Raw genomic sequence first — 24,528 nt, forward strand, 5'->3', positions numbered from 1 at the left:
CCTGAAATGGCACTGCGTTTTACTAATGTCTTTTCTGCATCACTGAGATAACTGTCCCCACCACCAACTTATTCAATTAATGTAATTCTAACACATGTTCAATATCAAAGTTTGTTGTACTTCATAAACATTTTTTTTATCTAATTCAGAGTATATTTATCTGAGAGGATCAAATTTACTTTTGCTTTAAATTATCAAGACTTTGGCTTTATAATATCAACATAACTAAAAATGCTTAGGAAGTCTGGACATAACAGACACTTGCTCAACCTTGTCTGTTAATATTCTTCTTCTACAAATAGTTATGGAGAGCATTGAATTTATTTTTTCTTAACAATATTATGTGACCTAGCAGTTATTAAGATTTTAGTTTTTATAGATACTAGTAGGCTAAAATACCTAGTTTGCTATAATTTCTCTCTTAAGTTTCTTCTTTGCCAATTTATTCTCTTCACATCTCATTTTCTCTACATCTACAGTACTTCAATTCAAACAAACTTGCTTGGAAAAGACTGATCAAGTTTAAATTCTGTTCTTATGTCAAGAATGGTTGCTTTCTTACTGCTTAGGGTAACATTCTTAAATCCATTTTGCAAAAATTCTATTCTTTACCCAGGGCTTTGTAGGTTTTTTTTCCATCCTGTTATTTCCTACATCATCTTTGAAATTCACAAAACTGATTCCCATTCTTAAAAAGTTAATTTCTGTATAAACTATCTCTTTAGTTGCTAATTTCCTTATTTCTTATTTTACAAGGAAAAATGTATTTGTTAAGGTAATGGAAATAAAGGAAAAAACAAAACAAAAACAAAAATAAATGAAAAACACCAAGTTTGTATACAGACCAACTGAAACTCTCACTTACGATGTGATACAAAGATTAAAAGAAGAGAAAAGAAGGAAACACTCCCAGTCCAGGAACAGCACAGTTTCTACCTCTACTATCTGCAATGGGATCTATAGAATCTGTGTATTCAAATAACTAAAGATTTCTAAGCAAACCTTTTTCTCAACTTCTAAAGGAAGTCCCACATCTCTTCTTAGAAAAAGCTGTGGTGTTTCTCTTTGTGGATCCAAATTAGTCAACTCAGTAAGTATTTCTGGCCAGTCACGAACTTGTTGCAAGGGTTTATGATAAGGCTTGAACTGAAGGCCTGAAAAAGAGCTTTTCTTTTATAAATGACACTGTAAAAACAAATCCATTATATCAATGCATAGAAACCTTTCATTAAACTATATGTACCTAAGTAGTAGACTGTTTATACACCTAAATTTTAATCAGTGTTTAATAATTATTACTAGCCAATTGTGGATAACTGCTTGCTTTTAAGAACATAATTATAAGAATATTTCCTTTTTCTAATTAAATTTATTTTTTTAATAAAACAATCTTTTCTCATTTTCCATACCTTTCCCAGTTCCCTCTCCCTCCTCTCCTCCCACTCCCTGAACTTCACACCCCATCCTAGCTCCCCATCCACTCCTCACAGAAGGTGAGGCTTCCCAAGTGGAATGAATAAAGTCTGACACTTCACTCCAAGGCACGGCCGAGGCCCTCCCAGCTATATCTAGGCTGAGCAAGGTATCCCTCCAAAAAGAATGGGAGAGCGGTATGATGGCACAAGACTATAATCCCAGCACTTGGGAGGTAGGAGAAGACCACAAGTTCAAAGTTATCCTCAGTTAAATAGCAAATGTGATCACCCTGAGTTACATGAAATCCTGTCTCCAAAAACAAAATAAAAATAAAGAATATTTCTTGTGTTTGGGATGTGAATCAGTAGTATAGCACTTGATTCTTAGTATTTGAAAGACCTGGCTTGACAAATAAGAGTGGAAAAAATTGCAGATAATTTTGCAGATAATTCTTAACATAAATGAAATATGTTAATGTATATTAAATTCTTAATTCCATTACAGCTTACTGAATTAAGAATAATCAGTATGATTTGGTGCTAAACATATATCCAAAGATAACCACCATCCATTTAATTAAATTCTTTAAGTATTTACAGTAAATTTGGAAGGGTAAATATACATTGACATTAAGGTGACTTTAAATAAAAAAGGTTTGACAGAAAACATAAAGAAACATTTCAATCACTTTGAGAGAAACACTTAAAATAAAGGCAAATTGTATGAATTCTACATTTCATAGCATTCTAACTAACTGGGTTATCACAGAAGAAACTTCTGGTGTTTACTACTTTTAAATGCTTGACTAGACACGGGAGGGAATCCTGCCCATTTCAGCAGCTTAAACACTGAAAATATAAAGTGTAATTAGTCAAATTATTGAATGCTATACTCAAGTTCACTAGTTGTAGAGATATTTCATTTCTATTTTAATAAATAAAGCTTGTCTGAAGATCAGAGAGTAAAACAGCCACCCTGGTCAGTCTTACAGACCAGGCAGTGGTGACACACACCTTTAATCCCAGTAGCCACACTAGTTTGCCACAGAATCTGGGCAATAGTGGTACAAGCCTTTAATCCCAGCCCTAGAGAGGAATATAAGATGGGAGGAGACAGCTCCCTGACAGTCTCGTTCTGAGACTCCTTGAGGCAGGATCGCCATTTCAGACTGAGGAAGAGGTAAGAACCAGTGGCTGGATGGTTTGTTTTTCTGACCTTCAGGTTGAACCCCAATTTCTGCCTCTTGGTTTTTATTAATCGAGCTACAAATAGCCTACTTTCAAAAAGGAACATTGAGGTTTAAACAGTTAAATACTTCCCCATCCCAAGTTTCCTTACTAAGGTTTTCTGAACAGATCCAAATAGTGAAACACTGTTGAGTTTCCTGAGAGAGTCGCATCCCTTCCATTATCTGCTGCGCTGTGGTATTGTTGCCATGCTTCAGTTCAACAGAACGGTACGATCCATCCATTCTGTAAATTCGAACTTTTTCATACTGGAAAAAAAGAAAAGTCATATAAGGTACTTGAAAATTACAAATCATGAGGCTGAAGAGATGGCTCAGCAGTCAAGAGCACTTGCTATTCCTGCAGAGGACTGGGGTTTGCTTCCCTGCACCTACCTTGGGAGGTTCACAACCACTTGCAATTCCAGGTTCAGTGAATCTAATTCCATCTTCTGGTCCCTGTGGACACTCACAAACGCATGTAGGCACACTAACATACACATTAATAATAATTATGTATCACAATGTAATAAGATACTTTATGCCCAACTTCATATCCTTCATAATATAGATGTCTAATGTGGGAACTATCACAACTCACTTCAAACAAGAACAGGCTGACAATATTCAGAACACTATTACTTCTATTACTTTCTAAATTTTCTTCTGAGTGTTCCATGATCAAATCAAGGAAAATCTTTATTATTGTCTTTTTTAAAATATAGTTTATAGAGTATTGAATATACAATGTAATGCCACAGTAAATATAAACTTGGAATTAAATCTAAGAACCTCATGAGAAGTAGATCACAAATTGGACTCAGGAAACGTGTATTAACAATAACTTATGCTAAGAGAAGTTCATAATGGAAGACTTTGAAAGTGTAAGTCAGGGAATATTGGATTTTGAGTTAATTTCCTTCCTCAAGTTCACAAAACTCCCATATAGCAGTAGCATTATCGATAGATCTGTACTGCTAAAGGAGGCAGCTTATCTCCCAAATAACTTACAGGCCAATACATTTTGGATTAAAAGTATCCGATTCATTTGATCACATTCACAATATAAAAGTTAGGCCAGAAAATGTTATCTGACTGTATCATTAGAAACTGAATGATAGAGAAGGAAAACATAAGGAGGTCTCTATTGAGCTAGCTTAATAAAAAAAAAAAGCAGGAAAGGGCTAAGAATATGGCTCAGTGAATAAGAGCACTTGCTGTGAAAGCAAGAAGATCTACATTTAAATCCCCAGCACTCACATAAAAACTGGGAATGGCTGTTTGTGTTTATAATTCCAGAGTTAGTGGGATAGAGGAGGGTCCTGGAAGTTAGACATAATGGTTGGCTTTAGTTTTAGAGAAAGACCCTGTCTTCAAAAAAAAAAAAAAAAAACAAGTGGAGAAGTGGTAAAGAAAGACTTCTAACATTATCCTCTGGTCTCTAGAGCATAAACAACTACACACATGTACACATGCATGCACACACACATACACAAAACTAGGAAATCATATATTCCACCTTTGTGGAGAAGAAATAGGGTTTTTATATACTAACTTGCTGAAGATTATTAATGAATGGTATATAATACTGCTGTTAGAAACATACATCAATGAGCAGAACTACTTACAATAAACATGTTAAATACATATAATTTGATACAAAGATGTGTTGCATTCTTTTATGTTGCATTTGTTTAACTCTGTGGCGCTCTGATTCTTTGTCTAAAACACCTGAATGGCCAATAGCAAGGCATGGGAAAGGATAGGAGGGTTTGGCAGGCAGAGAGTATAAGTAGGTAGAGAAATCTGGAGGGAAAAGAAGAAGGAGCACAACAGAACAAGGAGAGGAGCACACCATGGGCCAGGAACCCAGCTACACAGCAGGTCATGGAGTAAGAGTAAGAGAAACATTATACAGAAATAGAGAAAGGCAAAAGTTAGACAGCATAACTTTTAAGAAAAGCTTGTTAAAAAACAAGCTAAGCTAAGGCCAGGAATTGATAAGAAAGAAGAAGACCATGTGTGTATTTATTTGGGACCTGGATGGTGGGCCCCCAAGAGAGTAAAGAGTGAAACAAACAACAGCAAACGATCAATTTAAACACAACATTTGCCTCTAGCTATTCAAACAATGCTTACAGGTTTGTTTATGGCTTCTTTCAACAATTTTGCAGCTTCTTCCCAGTTATTTTGTTTGTTTTCTTCACAAATATTTAATGGGGATCTTCCTTGTTGGTCTGTTATGTGCTAGAATGGAGGAAGCAAGAAGATATTACAAATACATGTTGTTCTGAAGGAACGTTATTCAATTAAAACATTATACAAATACTCTGGTTAAAGATTAAGTAAATATTAACCATACTTAATATATTCTAAAAAAAATAGAAGAGCTACAAAATTCAAACATTAGTAGGATTATGTTTTGTAAAAGTTCAGTTATAGATTTAAGAAAGGTTTCCACAATTTTACTTTCCTTTTCATCAAATGAATATTAGTACAAATTCTAGAAAATGGGTAAATGGTTTTCTTTTTTTAAGACATTTGGGGGTAAATAAGATATATTTTGTAGAGATATATGTATGTAATGATTATATATAACAACACAAATGTATTGAATGTTATAAACTTTGCATCTATGTTGTTAAAATAATACATTTCATGTGAAGTATATTTTATCATAATAACAATTCAAAACTTATGTTAATCACAGTTAACATATACATTATACTCTATAAAGTAAAATTTGTTGTTCTTAGTTGACCTGATTAGATACAATAAAATGCTTTTGTATCACTACTTGTTAGTAGTGATAAATATATTTTTAAAATATAAAAACAGAAAACAATTTACTCTGTCAATGTCTGGGTGGGTTAGGAGGATCTGTACTATTTCTGCATGTCCCCCTCCAGCAGCAAAGTGAAGAGGTGAGCTGAGTTGGCCATTTAAAAGGTTTGGATTGCACTTTCCTTTCTCTAGTAATATGCGAGTGGCTTCAATTTTCCCATACCTATAAAAATAATAAAATATACATAAAAACTCCATCTGAAATACTTCAAAATTCAAATTTTACAAGATATCTGAAGGAAATCTAGAGAACAAATGAATATATTAAGATACCTTATTATTATTCGATGCGATTTAACTATTTTGATTTCTGACCAAGTAAGAGAAATATATTCTCAAAACAAGAGGGGAAAAGATGGCATAATTATCCCATAAAGTACAAAAGTTAGCCAGGTGGTGGTGGTGCACATCATTAACCCCAGCACTCGGGAGGCAGAGGCAGGCAGATCTCTGTAGCTTGAGGCCAGCATGATCTACAGAAAAAGTTCCAGGATATGCTCAAAAAAAAAAAAAAAGTACAAGACCTCTGCAGAACCAGGCCTGAAACAGAAACACCCACAGAAGCAGGCCCAAGCAAGTAACCTCCATAGGACCAGGCCTGAGCCAATGACCTCCATGGGAGCAGACCCAAGTGAGTGACCTCAAGGGGACCAGGTCCAAGCCAGTGACCTCTGTAGGAGCAGGCTCAAGCCAGGAGCATCCACAGAAGCAGACCTGAACCAGCGACCTCCACAAGAGGAGAACCAAGCCAGCAACCTCCACCAGAGTAGGCCCAAGCCAGCAACCTCAGCAGGAGCAGGCCCAAACAAGTGACCTTCTTGGGCGCAGGCCCAAACAACCTTTGGGATTGTAGAGTGATTACTGGTAGAGCCAATCGACTTCCAGGAATGTCTAGTGACTGAAACCATGGCCCTGACTCCACCACCAGGAACAACCATCTGAGCCTTGGATCCCTGGAAGAGTGATCACCAGAGACTAGACCCCAACTAACATCAATCAGAGGAAAAAATGAGTAGACAAGGTAAAAACACGCTCAACATCACAAAGAAGAACACGAAACCAATAAAAACTAGCGGCTCTAAAAAAGCAGGATGAATACCACAATACAGATATAGCAGAAGTAAATGACCTAAAAAATAACTTTAGGAGCATGTTTGAAGCCCTTAAAGAAGAAATAAAAAATTCTCTCAAAAAAAAAAAAAACTGGAGGAAAAGACAAACAAAAAAAAAATCAGAAGAAATCAACAAATCCCTTAAAGAAAACCAAGAAAAAGCAATCAAACAGTTAAAAGAAATAATTAAAGGTTTCAAACATGAAATAGAGATAACAAAGAAAACACAAAACAAGGGAACTCTGGGAACAGAAAATATAGAAAAATGATCAGGAAGCACAAGTGCAACAGAAGCAGCAGAATACAAGAGATGGAAGACAAAATCTCCAGTGCTGAAGATATGATAGAGGAAATAGACTCACCAGTCAAAGAAAACATTAAATCTAACACAAGCTTAACCCAAAATATCCAAGAAATATGGGACACCATGAAAAGACCAAACCTAAGAATAACAGAGATAGAAGGAGAAGTTCAACTCAAAAACACAGAAAATATATTCCACAAAATCATAGAAGAAAACTTTCTTAACCTAAAGAAAGATATGCATATCAAGATATAAGAAGCTTACACAACACCAAACTGACTGGACCAAGAAAAAAAAAGTCCCCTTGTCAAATAATAATCAAAACTTTAAACATACAGAAGAAAGAATATTAAGAGCTGCAAAGCAAAAAGGCCAAGTAACATATAAAGGCAGACCTATCAGAATGACACCTGACTTGTCAATGGAAACAATGAAAGCCAGAAGGTCCTGTTCAAGAGTTACGTAGACATTAAGAGACCACAGATGCCAGCCCAGACTACTACACCTAGCAAAACTTTCAATCTCCGTAGCTAGACAAAACAAGATATTCCATGACAAAATCAGATTTAACAAATACCTAGCCACAAACCCAGTCCTAAACAAAGTACTAGAAGGAAAACTCCAACCCAAGGAAGTTAGTTACATCCGCAAAAACAGACAATTGATGCAGCATATTCCAAAGAAGGGAAAAATGCACACAATAACATCATCAACAACAAAAACTAAAATAACAGGAACTAGCAATCACTGGCCATAAATATTTCTTAAAATAAATAGACTTGACTCACCTATAATAAGACACAGGCTAACAAAATGGATACGAAAACAGAATCCATCCTTCTGATGCATTTAAGAAACACACTTCAACCTCAAAGACAGACTCACCTCAGAGAAAACGGTTGGGAAAAAAATTTTCCAATCAAATGGTCCTAAGAAATAAGATGGTGCAGCTACCTTAATATCTAACAAAAATAGACTTCAAATTAAAATCAATCAAAAGAGATAAAGAAGGACATTTCATATTAGTCACAGGAAAAAACATCAAAAGAAAATCTCAATACTGAACATCCATGCCCCAAATACAAGGGCACCATCATATGTAAAAGAAACACTACTAAAGCTTAAATCATACTTTAAACTCCACACACTAATAGTGGAAGACTTCAATACCCCACTCTCACTACTGAACAGCTCTTCCAGATAGAAGTTTAACAGAGAAACAAGGGAACTAACAGATATTATGATTCAAATGAACTTAACAGACATCATAGAACATTTCATACAAACATAAAAGAATATACCTTCTTCTCAGACCCTCATGGAACCTTCTGAAAAACTGACCACATTCTAGATAACAAAGCAAACCTCAACAAATATAAAACAATTGGAATAACCCAAAGTATCTTATCAGATCACCATTGCTTAAAGTTAAAATTCAACAGCAACACTAGTTTCAGAAAGCCCACAAACACATGGAAACACATGGGCTGAATTGCCAATGGATCAAGGAAGAAATTAAAGACTTTCTAAAATTCAATGAAAATACCCACACAACATACCCAAATTAATGGGACACAATAAAAGCAGTGTTAAGAAGAAAGTTTACAGCACTAAATGCCTACATTAAGAAACTTGAAAAAGCCCACACTAGTGAGTTAACAAAATACCTGAAAACTCCAAAACCAAAATAAGCAAACTGACCCAGGAAGACTAGAAGGCAGAAAATAATCAAATTGAGAGCCGAAATCATCAGAAAGAAACAAAGAAAACAATACAAAAAAAAATCAATGAAAAGGGTTGGTTCTTTGAGAAAAATCAATAAAAGAGACTAACCTTTATCCAAAGTAAACAAAAGAAAGAGAGAGAATATCCAAATTAACAAAATAAGAAATGAAACGGGGGACATAACAACAGAGACAGAGGAAATCCAGAAAATCAGGTCATACTTTGAAAACTTGTACTCTACAAAATTGGAAAACGTAAAGGAAATGGACAATTTTCTGGATAAATATCACTTAACAAAATTAAATCAAGATCAGATAAGTAAATTAAGCAGACCTACAACTAGTAAAGAAATAGAAACATTCATCAAAAGTTACCCAAACAAAAAAAGTCCAACCAAAAAGATGGTTCCAGTGAAGAATTCTACAACATTTTCAAAGAAGAACTAATACCAATACTCCTCAAATTGTTCCACACAGTAGAAACAGAATTAGCATTACCAAACTCTTTTTATGAGGCTACAATTACCCTGATATCCAAACTACACAAAGATATTATTAAAAAGGAGACTTATAGATCAATGTCACTCATGAATATTGATGCAAAAACATTCAATAAAAGACTAGCAAACCGAATCCAAGAATACATCAGAAAAATCATCCATTATGACCAAGTCGGCTTCATCCCAGGGATGCAGGGAAGGTTCAACATACAAAAATCTGTCAATGAAATCCACTATATAAAGAAACTGAAAACAAAACCCCACATGATCATCTCATTAGATGCTGAAAAAGCCTTCGACAAAATACAACATCTCTTCATGATAAAGGTCTTCGAGAGAGTAGGAATTAAAGGAACATACCTAAACATAATAAAGGAAATATACAGCAAGCCAACAGCCAACATCAAACTAAATGGAGAGAAACTCCCACTGAAACCAGGAACAAGACAAGGTTGTTCACTGTCTCCATATCTGTTAAATATAGTGCTTGAGGTTCTAGCTAGAACAATAAGACACCAAAAGGAGATCAAGGGACACAAATTATATATATTTGATATAATAGTTGACATATGTGACCCCAAAAATTCTACCAAGGAACTTCTACACCATATAAACACCTTCAGTAATGTAGCAGGATAAAAGATTAACTTAAAAAAACATTAGTAGCCTTCCTTTACACAGATAATAAATGGGCTGAGAAAGCAATCAGAAAATTTCACCCTTCACAATAGCCACAAATCACATAAAATATCTTGGGGGAACACTAACCAAGGAAGTGAAAGACTTATTCGACAAAAACTTTTAGTCTTTGAAGAAAGAAATTGAAGAAAAAAACCGAAAATGGAAAGATCTCCCATGCTCTTGGGTAGGTAGAATTAACATAGTAAAAGTGGCAATCCTACCAAAAGCAATCTACAGATTCAATGCAATCCCCATCAAAATCCCAACACAATTCTTCACAGACTTTGAAAGAACAATGGTCAACTTCATATAGAAAAACAAAAAAACCCAGGATAACTAAAATAATCCTGTACAATAAAGGAACTGCCAGAAGCTTTACCATCCCTGACTGCAAACTCTATTACAGAGCTACAGTAATGAAAACAGCTTGGTATTGGCATAAAAACAGAGATGTTGACCAATGGAATCAAATTGAAGACCCGAATATTAATCCACACACTTATGAACACCTGATTTTTGACAAAGAAACTAAAATTATACATTGGAAAAAAGAAAAGTCTTGAACAAATGGTGCTGGCATAACTGGACATCAACCTGTAAAAGAATGCAAATAGATTCATACTTATCACCATGCACAAAACTCAAGTCCAAATGGATTAAAGATCTCAATACAAATCCTCCCATACTGAACCTGATAGAGGAGAAAGTGGGAAGTAGTTTTCAAAGCATGGGCACAGAAGAATACTTCCTAAATATAACCCCAGTAGCACAGACAATAAGAGCAACAATAAATAAATGGGACCTCCTGAAACTAAGAAGCTTCTGTAAAGCAAAGCACACAGTCAATAAGACAAAAAGGTAGCACACTGAATGGGAAAAAAAATCTTTTCTAACCCCACATCAGACAAAGGACTAATCTTCAAAATATATAAAGAACTCAAGAAATTAGACATTGAAATTAAAAATGACCCAATTAAAAAGTGGTGTACTAAACTAAACATAGATTTCTCAACAGAAGAATTTCAAATGGTCAAAAGATACTTAAGGACACGTTCAACTTCCTTAGCTATAAGGGAAATGCAAATCAAAACAACTCTGAGATATCATCTTACACCTGTCATAATGGCTAAGATCAAAAACACTAAAGATAGCTAATGCTGTAGATGATGTGGAGCAAGGGGAACACTCATCCATTGCTGGTGGGAATGCAAACTTGTGCAACCACTTTGGAAATCAGTGTGGCGGTTTCTCAGAAAACTGGGAATCAATCTACCTCAGGATCCAGCAATATCACTCTTGCTCAATCAAAAGATGCTCATCTTATCAATCAAAAGATGTTCAATCATACTACAAAGATATTTGTTCAACTATGTTCATAGCCAGAACCTGGAAACATCCTAGATGCCCCTCAACTGAAGAATGGATAAAGAAAGTGTGGCACATCTACACATTAGAGTACTATTCAGCAGTTAAAAACAAAACAAAACAATGACATCTTGAATTTTGCATGCAAATGGATGGGATTAGAAAACACTATCCTGTGTGAGGTAACCCAGACCCCCCCAAAAAACAAAAACATGGTATGTACTCACTCATAAGTGGATACTAGTCATAAACAAAGGACATCGAGTCTATAATTCATGATCCTAGAGAAACTAAGTAATAAGGCAAACTCAAAGAAAAACATATATAGACCCACCTGGAAATTAGAAACAGATAAAAATTTGGGAGCATGGGAGCAGGGGGTAGAAGGAAGGGGAGAAGGGGAAGTTGAGGAGAACCTGAGGGAATGGGATAGTCAAGATTGAGGAAGGACAGATATGAGAGCAAGGAAAGAGATATCTTGATTGAGAGAGCCATTATGGGGTTAGCAAAAAACCTGGCTCTAGAAAAATGCCAGGAATACACAAGGATGACCCTAAGCAATAGAGGACAGGGTGTCTAGACTGGCCTTACCCTGTAGTTAGACTGGTGATTATCTTAAATATCACCATAGAACCATCGTCAAATAACAGATGGGAACAGGGGCAGTGACCCATATCGGGGCACTGGACTGAGCTCCCAAGATCCAGCTGAAGAGTGGGAGGAGTGAGAGTATGAGCAAGGAATTCAAGACCATGAGAGGTTCATCTACCTGTCAGAATGGATAAGATCAAAGACACTTGTGGACAGCTTATATTAAAGAGGATGTGGAGTAAGGAGGATATTCTTCTACTGCTGGTGGGAGTGCAAACTTGTACAGCCACTTTGAAAATCAATACTGCAACTTCTCAGAAAATTGGGAATCAATCTACCTCAAGACCCAGAAATACTACTCTTCGGCATATACCAAAAGGATGTTCAATTATACCACAAGGACACTTGCTCAACTATGTTCATAGCAGCATTATTCATAATACCCAGAACCTATAAACAGCTTAGATGACCTTCAACTGAAGAATGGATAAAGAAAATGTGGCACAGTTACAAAAGGCAATGACATCATGAAATTTATAGGCAAATGGACGGAACTAGAAAAAAAAAATCATCCTGTGTGAAATAACCCAGACCTAGAAAGACAAACATGGTATGTACTCACTCATAAGAGGATACTAGATATAGGCTAACCAGACTATAATCCACAGTTTCAGAGAAGTTAGGTAACAAGGTGGACCCTAAGAGGGGTGCATGGAACTCCTTGGGAAGGGGAATTAAATGAGATCTCCTGAGTAATCTGGGGGTGGGGGACGGTAGATGGTAGGATGAGGGATGAGAACATGAAGGAATGGGATGGTGAAGTTGAGGGAGGGAAGGCAGGGGAGAGCAAGGAAAGAGGGAGCCATTATGGGGTTAGGGAGAAACCTGGTGCTAGGGAAATTCCCAGGAATCCACAAGGATGACCCCAGGGTGCCTGAACTGGTCTTCTCCTGTAATCAGATTAGTGAATACTCTTTCATCATAGAGCCTTCATCCAGTAAATGAAGGCAGGAGATGCAGTGATCCATAACCAAGTACCAGGCCTAGCTCCAATAATCCAGTTGAAGAGAGGGAGGAGGGATTCTATGAACAGGGGGATTGGGGGAGAGCAAGATAGGGAATTCTAAAGACAGCTGAACTCATGAACTCTAGACAGACAGCTGTAGAGCCTGCATGGGACCCAACTGCATGTGGACGACAGCTTGGTTTGAGGGTCCCCTGCAATGGAACCAAGATCTATCCCTGGCTTTTTGGAGCTGGCTTTTTGGAGCCCATTCCCTAAGGTGGGATAACTTGCTCAGCCTTGATGATGGAATGCAGAGGGGAAGGGCTTGGTCCTGACTCAACTTAATGTGCTAGGCTTTGTTGACTCCCCAAGGGAGGACTTACCCCTTCTGGATGGAAAAAAGAGAAGGAATGGATGGTAGGTGGGTTGGGAGGGAGTGGGAAGAGGGGTAGGAGAGGAAACTATGGTTGGTATGTAAAATGAATCAAGAATTTAAATAAAATAATATATTTCCAAGATAAAGTAAGCTTTTCACTAGTTTTTAATTCTTTTTCTTTTGAGGTAGGATCTCACTATAGAGCCCTGGCTGGTATATAACCAAGCCTGGCTCGAACTTGTAGCGATACTCCTGTCTCTGTTTTCCAGTTGCTAGGGTTACAAGTGTGTAGCACCCAGCATGGACTATAACCATTCTTTCTTCAGATTCACATTAATCCAATTACTACTGGATTAATTATCATTATCATTTTCAGTTGACAGAAAACTTTATCAAAAGAAAAATTTTCCCTTCTGTATTCTACTAATAAGACATTATAACTAAGAATAGTAAAAATTAATTAATTTTAGATTTAGACATCATACAATTTGTACATTTTCAAAATTCTTTCTCTTCTTTCTCTCCTCCCCCACCCCTTCCCTTCCTTCTTGACATATTAGGCAGATGTTCTACCACTGAACTATCTTTCTACCACAATCATATTTATTAATCAAAGTACTTACTGTGTGCTCTCAATTACTTTATTTGTATTTTCTATTTTATCATTTTAAACTCCATCTTGTAAATGCATAAGCAGGTTATTAGAATGTTAAGTAACTTAGTAAGGATCATACTGCTACTAAAACCTCGGCATATCCCAAAACACATTAAATGCTACGCCATACTTTTGTTTTTATGTGGTAGGCAGTTCAAAGTTCCACTTTTCTTTTACTAGAGAAGAAAATAACCTCTGCTATATGATGAAAAGCACTTTCAAATACATAAATCTGAGATTCTGAAATTAAAGTTCACTAATGCTGTCATTCCCAATTCTGCAGCAAAGTTTGAGGACTGAAGCACAATCTACACCTTCTTTTTAGCTCTAATATTGTTTCTACTACCAGGATTTAGTTATGTGAGGGAAAATATACTAGATCATTTAAAGATTATTTAGGGTAGCTTTATAAATATAAATATAAAAGCTTGACGGTTCTCCCCCATGCTACTGGGGATCAAACCCTGGACCTCATGTACACTGATCAAATGCTCTGCCACTGAACTACATTACCTAACAAGAGCATATTTATAGATAAACAGAAACATTCTCAGAGAAATAGAAAAAGGATGTATATTAAAATAACCATTAAACAGCTTGATACAAATATTAGAATCAGATAAATGAAAGTTTGAATTGGAAAGCACTCTGGAATGGTCTAAGTCACTTCTGCAGCTGGTGACTGGACCTGGGGCTTTGTGCACACCAGGCTGCTTCTCAACCCTAACCACTGGGATCCACTTATAGATAAGGTCAGTGTGACACAACTAAAACACTCTGGACATTAATAGGAAGAAAATAATGCAGTATTCTTTTTAAAAAGTTAAGATCATTTAAAATAGTACATTAAAAGCAATCTCATAAAAAATGAAATGACTATGTCTTTTTGAGACAATAATCTCTAACAGTTCATTGCTGCCGTGAAATAAAAACTCAGTTCAGCTAAGCATCACTACTGTGTGAGAAGAGTAACAGTGCCAAGAGGTATACTGGGAACGAACACAAAGAACAACTCCAAATATGCTTCAATCTGGTAAAATAGAAGGTAATGATTCTAAGAATCTCTGAAAAAGGATTTGTTAGACTTAGATTCTGAAAGATCTAAATGGATAATTTCCTCCTCCTTCTTCTTCTCCTCCTCGTTCTCGTCCTCCTCCTCTTCCTCCTCCTCCTTTTTCTTCTTCTTTTTGTACTTTTTATTCAATGTGTCTTTCACACCATGCACCTAATGGATAATTTTCCATCATGATATAAGGTCAAATCCCATGTACTTAACAAATGTCAATTTTACAGTAAGAATAAACCAATGTAATACAAAATAATAGTACCATGAAGAGGCAATATCACAGTTTGCACTAACATTTACTGACTACTGGTCATTTTACTGTATGGCTTACTACGGTTAAGAAGACTGCTAGTGCTTTACTTGTGGCAGATTTGGCAATTATGAACAGTAGCATATACACAGTTATCAAAACATCAGAACAGAATGCTCAGAAGGTAAACATGGCATAGATGCTATTTGGAATGAGAACCGTTTTCTAATAAGAAACAATAATATAATTATAAATTCAATTTTCCTAAAAAAATAATCTATTTACCAGCATGCATAATGAATGGGTGCCCAGTGGTCATTATCTAGTTGGTTGACTGAAAATCCCTTATTGAGAAGATGGCTTAGTAATTCGGAATCTCCTTCACAGGCATTTCGATGCAAAGGAAAGTCATCAACCCATTGCCGTTCTCTAATGATAAGAAGAAATTAAGACAGTATAAACGTTGTGGAAACTCACATTACGTCAAAACAGAAGTGACCCAGTTCTGAAGAGGACCTGTCACTGTGCAGCTGCCAGCCCGTGACCACACTGCTGACTTACTGCCTAAAGACATTTCAACATCAAGTTATGAGAGCCAGTTAGAGTAAAATCAAAACAGTACTTGTCTTCCATGACACTGCTCATGCTTCGCTGCCATTTTTCCTGTTTGGGAATTTGGATTTTTGAGTAGTCTGGAGCTCCTAGACCGAAGTATGGATTTATTACCACTTTATCTACCTAGAAAAGAAAAAAAAGTTAAAAAAAACTCCTTAAAAGTCTCATATACTTGATTTTCATATATATAAATAAAACATTGGTACTATTTTAATGTTTACCATGACAATCAATGTGTTTTTGTTATATTCGAAATGTCTTTTGAAGTAAGAGTCAACTGAATCTCTTACCCGGTTTGTGTACTGAAGCTCTGATCCAAACAAAGGGTTGTAAATGCAGGTGTCTGCTTTCTCTAGGGCTAGCATTTTATTCTTGATTTCTAGTGTGCTATAGCCCATATGCAGTGAGTTTTCTGTCTGACCTGACTCAGCAGCATATGCAGGGTTTATAACATTCGTCTTTATCCGCTCAAGCGGAGAAGGTCGGAATAAAGCTGGAATGAAGTGAGACTGTGCATGACGTTCATCTAGCCACCTGGCAGAGAGGAAAAAGTCAAACGTGAAGGTGACAAAGGCAGACTGCTCTAGAACTCTGACATGTGACATATTCTAATATTATGTCCAGCTTTAAAATATGTTTAGTATTAAGTACTTAATAAAAGCTTTGTCAATAGACACAGCAATTATTCTAAAATATCTATGCCATTATAATCATAAAACACCTTTAGAAAATATAAAGTACTTCTATACTGGGCCTCCTGAGATGTGATATTACCCAGAAGACAGACTATAACTGTTCACTGACAAGAGTAACTACTATGCCTACTTTATAAAAGAAAAAAAAATAATCTTGATCCTGAAAACTGAGAAGTGTTTATTATTTTGGAAAAATAAAATTAATATCCTCTAAGTAGTCAAGGCAAACTTAGTTGGGGGATTTTTTTCATCCTTATAGCTGAAAAACTGACCATTTTTGAGACAACAGATTATTTTTCATTAATATTTTCACACAAGTGAGCCTCAGACTAATTTCAATTATGATTGATTAAAAATATTCTTAATATGTTTCTTACTTATCCAAGGCTATTAACATCCTTGCTGTAAGTGTTGCAAAGTGAGTACTAGACTCACTACAAACCCTCATAATATCTTGTAAGCAGTAAAAAATTGGGCATCCGGGAGTATATGAATATTTAGTATTATCTGAAAAAGAAAAAGAAATTATTCATTACATAAAGTTTACAAATATGTGTTCTTAATGTAGAGCATGTTCTCAAAATTTGTGGAATATAACAGAAATTGTTCTGTATTTGCAATCAGAAGGCCTGGATTCAAGTGACAAGCAACTCTGTGACTTGTCTACTTTGATGAATAGAGCATTTTTATATCTTTATTTACTGTGTTTGTACGTAGATCAGGGAACAACTTTTGGGAGCTGGTTCTTGTCTTCCACCTTGTTGACACAATGTGTGTCTTGTTCTCCGCTATGTGCAACACTCCAGGAGAGCTGGCCCATGAGTTTTTGGTTCATTCATTTTATCTCCATCACCCAAAGTCACAATAGGAGAGCTGTGAATCCAGAGGATTTTGGGCTGTTTTATGTGGGTTCCACAGATCAAGCTCAGGTCATCAGGATTGCATAGCAAGCACTTTTCGTCATTAAGCCACTCTTCTGGTCCCAGCATTTATAATCTTTATAATCTCTTTCTCAATAATCTTGTAAAATCTATTACGATTTCCAACATCATTTAAAATGTTACATTTTTTAAAAACTTTATAGCACTTAGAAGAATGTATCTTGTATACTAGAGCTGATCAACAAAATAATGCAGCAGCAGGCTGATGGATGTCTCTGATAGGTCATTAAATTTTTATCATAAGTATCACTAACTTACATGAGGCAAACACTCTACGGTTTGCAAAGTTCCTCAATGAACTCTCTATATACTACAAATCAAGCAAAAGCATGGAATGATATCATCTCTACTCACATACAGTTAAATTTTAAATCTTAAAGATGTGCCCAAAGTCTCAAAATGAAATAGCTACAGGATCCGCACTGAAACTCAAAATTCCTTTCTATTACTCCAAGATGTCTAAAGTTCAATTAAAAATTTTATATTACATCTATGTTCTGTAAACATTATCAACAATATTACTGGGCAAAGTATTTTAGAACAACAGTAGACATTTTCTTGTCCTCGTTAGGTTGTATCTACTTTTAGCCTAGTAATAGCATATCCTTTGAAAATACGCTTTAACCAGAATACTTTAGTTTCATTTTTCCCAAACAGGGTTTCTCTGTGTAGCCCTGGCTGTACTGGAACTTACTTAGTAGTTAGTTCTGGCCTAGAACTCACAGATATCCGCCTGCCTCTACCTCCTGAGTGCTGGGATTAAAGGTGAGCACCACGGCCGCCCAGCCAGAACACTTTTTAATTTTAAGTGTGAGTTTTGTCTGCAAGTATGTCTGTCCACCACAAGCATGCCTTGTGCCTTCAGAGGACAGAAGACAGTGCTGGATCTCCTGGTACTGGAGTTACAGATGGTTGTGACCCACTTGTTTGAATGATGGAAATTGAACACGAGTCCTCTGGAAGCACAGTCTGTTTTTAACAGCTGAACCATCTCTAGCTCCTTAACCTGAATACTTTTAATTTTGATTACTCCTTCTCTCTTCACATCTCCATCTTAAAAGTGGAAATGAAAGCATTATGAATTAGCCAAGAAGCCTATACATTACTTTAAAATTAATATATATGATAATTTTTCTTCATTAACTTAAAAATATGTACAACAATATTACAGTAGTAACTATAAACGTACATTCCTAAATACGTCAATAAATTATCAATTAACATTCAAAATACCTAAAAATCTAAATTCAGGTTACCTTTGACAACTGATGGAACAATAAATAGTGCTGCTTCTCTGCCTGCTTTCTCTCCATCCAGAGGAAATTTCTTCATTAGTACTACTCGTTTTCCTAATTAAAAAAAAAAGCAAAAAAAGAAAGAAAAAGAAAAGAAAAAAGAGCAAAGATGAAAGTAAAGGGATATTTTGTTTGCTAAGCCCTCTGAATGTGGGTGACAGTTGTGTAGCTTGATCTGTTTGGTGAGGCCCCTAGCAGGCAGTGGGACCATGAGGGCTTATCCTGGGTGAATGAACTGGTTTTCTGGAGCCCATTCCGCCAAAACTTGTTCAGCCTTGATACAGGTGGGAGGGGCTTGGCACTGCCTCAACTTGGTATACCAGACTTTGTTGATTCCCCAAGGAAGGCCTTACTCCCTCTGATGAGTGAATGAGGGGCAAAGAGGTATGGGAAGGGGGGCAGGAGAAAGGGAGGGAGGGGGAATTGGGGCTAGTATGTAAAATTAAAATTTTTTTTAAATTAAAGAAAAAAATAAGATTCCCTCATTATAGCTCAGGCTAGCCTTTAACTCATGATTCTGCTGCCTTAGTCTCTCAAGTTTCAAGATTACAGCTGCAAGCCATCATACCTGACTGAAAATAATAGACACTTAAATCTGACAAATTGTCTTTAGGATTAGAAAACAAGTTTTTAGGGGTTGGAGATGCCCCTCATTGATATAACACTTGTCCAACAGGACCAAGGGTCTAAGTTTGATCTCTTGCATCACATAAATAAATATAAAATATTAACTTATATTAAATATATAAGATAACATTAATATATATTTTAATAATAAATTAGTGTTAATAAAAACTTAAAACATATACAAAAAGACCAAAGAAAATAAAGATTTAGAAAAGAAACCCAAACATTTTAAAAGGTTGTTATGTTATATTTTATTATATTATACTATATTATATTATATGCACTAATAAAAACTGATCATTCTGGCAGTTGGGGAGATGACTCAGTTTGTAAATTATTTGCTGCACAAGTGTGAGACTGCTCAGAGAACGCAGATAAATATGGGCACATTAGTGTGTGTCTATAATTCCAGTGCCCCACAGCAAGATGGGAGATGTGGATAGGAGACGTCCTAGAGGTTTGAGGACCAACTAGCATGGTGTACTCAGCTGAAGCAATTGAGAAATCCATTATCAAACAAGGTGGAAAGCAAGAACAGAGACATATAAGGTTTCCCTAGCACCTTCACACTTGAGTCGTGGTGTAACTATGACCTACACTCACACACACAAATGAGCATATGGGCAGACATGCATACACAACACACAAAGTTTTTAATTAAAAAAATGGTGGTAAAATTTTGATACTAAAGAATCAACATATAGACAACCAACTAATAGATTCAGGGCCATATTTTAATGTACTAGAAAATTCCTATGAGCTGTGGGCCACCATGTGGATGCTGGAAATTCAATCTGAGTTTTCTTTAAGAGCAGCCAGTGATCTTAACCACTGAGCCATTTATCCAGCTCTGAATACTTTCCTTTTTAAATCATAACATATATACAGTTTATAAAAGTTGTACCTTCTGACAGCTCTCTGTTTCTTATGAGGCCAAAAAATAGGTTATTACTTTTCAATAACTTTCACAGGCTATACATTATCTAACATTTTAAATGGGCTCTATCTTTTAGAGTTCATACTTTTTTCTTTCTTTTTATTTTTTATTTCCTTTTATTATTATTATTAATTTAGTTTTTTGAGACAGGGTAGCTCTGTGTAGCTCTGTCTGTTCTGAAACTCACTCTGTAGACCAAGCTTGTCTTGAACTCACAGACCTGTCTATGCTTCCAGACTGCTGGGATCAAAGGCTTGCACCACCACAACCTGGCCCAAGTTAATACTTTTCAGTTTGGTTTTTTGAAAAGAATTTTCTTCCTATGATTAAAATAAGAAGAAAACTGTATGACCTTGGTAGCTTAAAGGGTTTTTATGGCTAATTAATCCATGAATATTATATTTCACTAAGTCATAGAGAGAGGCTTATAGTTAGTTTCTTCTGTCTGGTAGAAATAAAAATAATAGCTCAAAGATAATCATCTAGAAAACCATACTATTGGCAAAAGCAACCTGCAGTCTCTCTGTAGAGGACCAGTGCAGGGTAGATGGGGACTGAACTGCAACAGTGAATATGATAAAGTACATAACATACATTGGAAAATTCTATAATTAAATCTATTTTGTACAGTCAATCCTTGCTAATAAAAATTGACAAAATTACACTGAAGTTACTTCTTCAAGGATTTGGACATATTTTAACAACTTCCCGAGGTTTTCCTACTTTTTCAAATGGAAAGGGAAATAGAAAGAAATTGGTTTTTAAAATATTTTAAAAAATATTTTTCAGAGTCTGGCACTGCAGCACAAGTCAGCACTCAGGAGCAGAAGCAGAACTCTGCAAGTTCAAGGCCAGTCTGGTTTACATAATTAGTTACAGGCCAGTTAGGGTTACACAGTGAACAAAACCAACTAAACAAAACAACCCTTTCACCCAAAACCCCCACATTTTTTTCTTTTTAACTCTTGAAAACAAACTGTTAGGTGTAGAGAGAGAGAAAACGTCCTACCTCTGATCCCCTGGTTTACAGGAGAGATTGGTTTGGTAGTTTCTACTACATAATCCAATATGTCTTGTGCTATTTCACTGCTGTCTTGTAGTTTAGTTTCCAGCAAAACTTTCTTTCTCTTTCTTTTCTGTCCTTCAATGGGAACTTCATGCAATAAAATCTTAGATGAGAAAAACGGCATTAATAGAAAGTTTAAAATTCACTTGCCCTAGAATACTATTACAATCTGACAGTCTTTCTCAACCCTAGGTGCATACTACTGAATAATCTATGAAGCTTTAAAATAATACCAATCCTAGTCTCCTCTCTGGACCTATTCAATCAGAATGCATAAGGAATGGAATCCTAGTGCAAATAGTTTCCCAAGTCAATCTATAGTGCAACTGAAATCAGGAAATGGTTACAGATAATCTTACAAAAGCACTTTAAGCCAAATATTAAAGAAATTAGGCTATAATACAGGAAAAAAAACAATTCAATTGCATTTATATATGTAACATACAACTGTAACACAGATATATAATTGCCGCAATTACACATTTACTAATAATAATCTATATACAACTACAGAAAAGTTATTTGATTGTGTAAAGCTGTCAAATGATTTAAGGTAAAATATATTTTTCAATGAATTGTTAAAAATAATCTGAAAATAACCAATTATCAATCTTTATATTAAAAGTCAGATTGAACTGATTTTCATTAAGTTTTTATTTTTGAGTTAATCCATAAATTATATAAATACCTAAATAGATAAGCTTAAGAAAATCATGAGCCAGGCATAGTGGTGCACACTTTTAATCCTAGCACTCAGGAGGCAGACGTAGGTAGATCTCTGAGTTTAAGGCCAGCCTGGTTTATCGAGTGAGTTCCAGGACAGTCAGGGCTATACACAGAGAAACCCTGTTTCAGGGGTGGGGTAGGGTGGGGAGGGGGGAATATTATTACCACCACCACCACCACCACCACCACCACCAACAACAACAACAAAACAACTCATGACTTTGTTTTTCCTTCTCTCGTCCTTTCATTTGTAAGAAAGGGTCTCATGCAGCCCAGGCTGGCTTCAAGTAACCTATGTAGTCAAGGTCCACCATGCTTGATTTTACGCAGTGCCGGGAATCAAACTCAGTTTTTTATGCATGCTAGCCAAGAATGTATAAACAGATCTATATCTCAGTCCCACAAGTAACTTTTATTTACTAATCTACACATGTAAATGAATGCCAAATTCAAAGGTATGCAACAGAAAAAAATACAATTGGGTAGAGACCTAGACTAACTAGCTCACTAATAATAATTGCAGCATGTGGTCATAAAACTTTATATATAAATAACAGTACAGAATGACATTCAATGGTAGGAATCAAATGTTATTAAATTTTCTCACTTCATAGGACTTAGCTCTATATTCCCGAGAGTTGAGACTGGCAGTATTCTTTGGACGGATAACCGCAACATAGGCATCTTCTATGTTTTCTGGATTTCCCATTGCTTTATAAAACAAACAAAAAGGTCCTTGGAAGAGTAAATGACATAACTGGTGGCAAAGTAAAATATATATACATAGCATTACACCCAGTTCAACAACTTTTGTTTTTTAAATATTCACTTTGCAAAACAATTGTAAAATGTTGATTTTTTTTATAACTTATAACATATAATACCTAAAAGGCAAGCCAAAGATGACTTTAATTTTGTCTTCATCATCAAGAATCAAGAATCTGTCTTTGGGGCTTAAAAGGGTGGCATAATTATAAAATATTTTATAAAGTAAATAATGATTCAAATTAGTGGTTCGGAATAATGTTGTACTTTATTTTCCTTAAAGTATACAAATAAATGTTGAGCTTGGAAGTTGGAAGTAGCTGCTTTATACCTACTAACACTCCAGAACTTTGAGCAAGAAAACATTTGATTTAGACATCTGGATGCCCCAACTTAAGTTTATAACTTTCTTTGGAGATGCCCATCACAGATTGGAACCATTTGGTCAGTTAAAAAAAAAAAAACAAAAACAAAACTTTTCCATTTCTTTTATCAATTTCCCTAGGTAATCCACAATTTTTCTTTTAAATATATTCACTGTGTCAATGTATGTAATCCTCCCTAACCCCCCAAAATTATTTTTTAAGTCTCCACTGGGCAATTTTGGAAAAAGTAATTGAATTTCAGCTATATACTTGACTGCTGAATGTTCTCCTTGACCAGAACTATTACTTGTTCACAGCTACACTAAAAAGCTTCTCTTGGATTGAGTATCTTTATCCTTTGGCTTTTAAATGTTCCAGTCAGTGATATGCTAGTAAATTTCTAAAAGAAATCAACCAAAGAGGTTTCTTTTCTAGTCACACTGGCATGAGCTTCCTTTAATTTTTTTAAAGGCCCTTTAGGCATTAAAATGGTCCTTTCATATTTAATGAGTCCCTTACTGCTTCAACTCTCAGAAGAGAAAAGAAGCATTTTCCAAAAAGGGTTGAAAATGTTACTTGAGAGGATACACGTTTACTCTCTTCTCTCAGATGCAATGGATGTCACCTTGATAGCCTAACTCATTTTCCTAAAGTTAAAGTATTCAATAACAAAAGTTTTCATTGATTTTGTACCACAGAAACTAAGGTTTTTCTATGAACTGTCGATGAGACACTAGAATGAAAACATTTCATTTTGCTCAAAGTTTTGAGGAAAGATTTGTTCCAATTCTATAGTTCAAGGGATTTTTTTTTCAGTTCAATCATTTTAATAAGATCATCCTAAAAAGCCACTACATGCAGAAGAGCTGCTTACAGAAAGTGAAAAAGAGGCTTTTCTAAAAAATTCCTGTCCAGCAATTATTTTCATCTCCAATCAACAATGACTAAGGCATACATAATAAAGTATAAATAATAAGATATATGGATGCCTTAAAGACTGTAATATTCTTTAAAAGGCATTGTATTGTAGAGACACAGTACAAAATACATGGCAATTGCAGAAAACAATGCTTTCTATAAATCACCTAAAGAAGAAATGAAGTAGCTGTTCACTTTCTACACAGAATTTAAAGTTAACTAATTCTTGTTTCAATCAACTCATGATAAGAAAACACCTATTAACGAAGTATTTCATTAATTAATACTCATCATATATTTTAAATCGTTCACTATTAACATATTCCCCAAATATTCTTTAAATTGGTTTTCAAGAAGTACTTGTACTGGAGCATTTAAAATAATCTTCCAGTGACATAAAAGGAAACAAAGGTTGAAGCCAGGAAAACAGCAAAAGCTACGATTATTGCAACTACTCCAGCTC

At 35.5% G+C, this 24,528-nt stretch overlaps 1 protein-coding gene across 4 annotated transcripts in view; it reads right to left on the reverse strand.

Annotated features, from left to right (window-relative positions):
* Krit1 (KRIT1 ankyrin repeat containing) overlaps positions 1 to 24,528 on the reverse strand; it is a 41,432-nt gene that overhangs the window by 15,732 nt on the left and 1,172 nt on the right. For 3 of the 4 annotated variants that reach the window (XM_048436446.3, XM_048436451.3, XM_048436438.3), the window contains exons 2-12: positions 22,625 to 22,728; positions 21,235 to 21,394; positions 18,623 to 18,715; positions 16,803 to 16,932; positions 16,021 to 16,264; positions 15,738 to 15,853; positions 15,401 to 15,544; positions 5,492 to 5,648; positions 4,781 to 4,888; positions 2,755 to 2,911; positions 1,003 to 1,154 (exon numbers count right to left, since the gene is read on the reverse strand). In XM_048436446.3, coding sequence (XP_048292403.3) covers positions 1,003 to 1,154; positions 2,755 to 2,911; positions 4,781 to 4,888; positions 5,492 to 5,648; positions 15,401 to 15,544; positions 15,738 to 15,853; positions 16,021 to 16,264; positions 16,803 to 16,932; positions 18,623 to 18,715; positions 21,235 to 21,394; positions 22,625 to 22,726 — 1,563 coding nt within the window. In that variant the 5' untranslated portion in view covers positions 22,727 to 22,728. Of the gene's footprint in view, positions 1 to 1,002; positions 1,155 to 2,754; positions 2,912 to 4,780; positions 4,889 to 5,491; positions 5,649 to 15,400; positions 15,545 to 15,737; positions 15,854 to 16,020; positions 16,265 to 16,802; positions 16,933 to 18,622; positions 18,716 to 21,234; positions 21,395 to 22,624; positions 22,775 to 24,528 lie in introns of all 4 variants that reach the window. The other variant, XM_085683714.2, reaches the window with a different exon arrangement.

The sequence above is a fragment of the Myodes glareolus genome, chromosome 25 (assembly GCF_982192425.1).
Source record: "Myodes glareolus chromosome 25, mMyoGla1.1, whole genome shotgun sequence".
Classification (NCBI taxonomy): Eukaryota; Metazoa; Chordata; class Mammalia; order Rodentia; family Cricetidae; genus Myodes; species Myodes glareolus.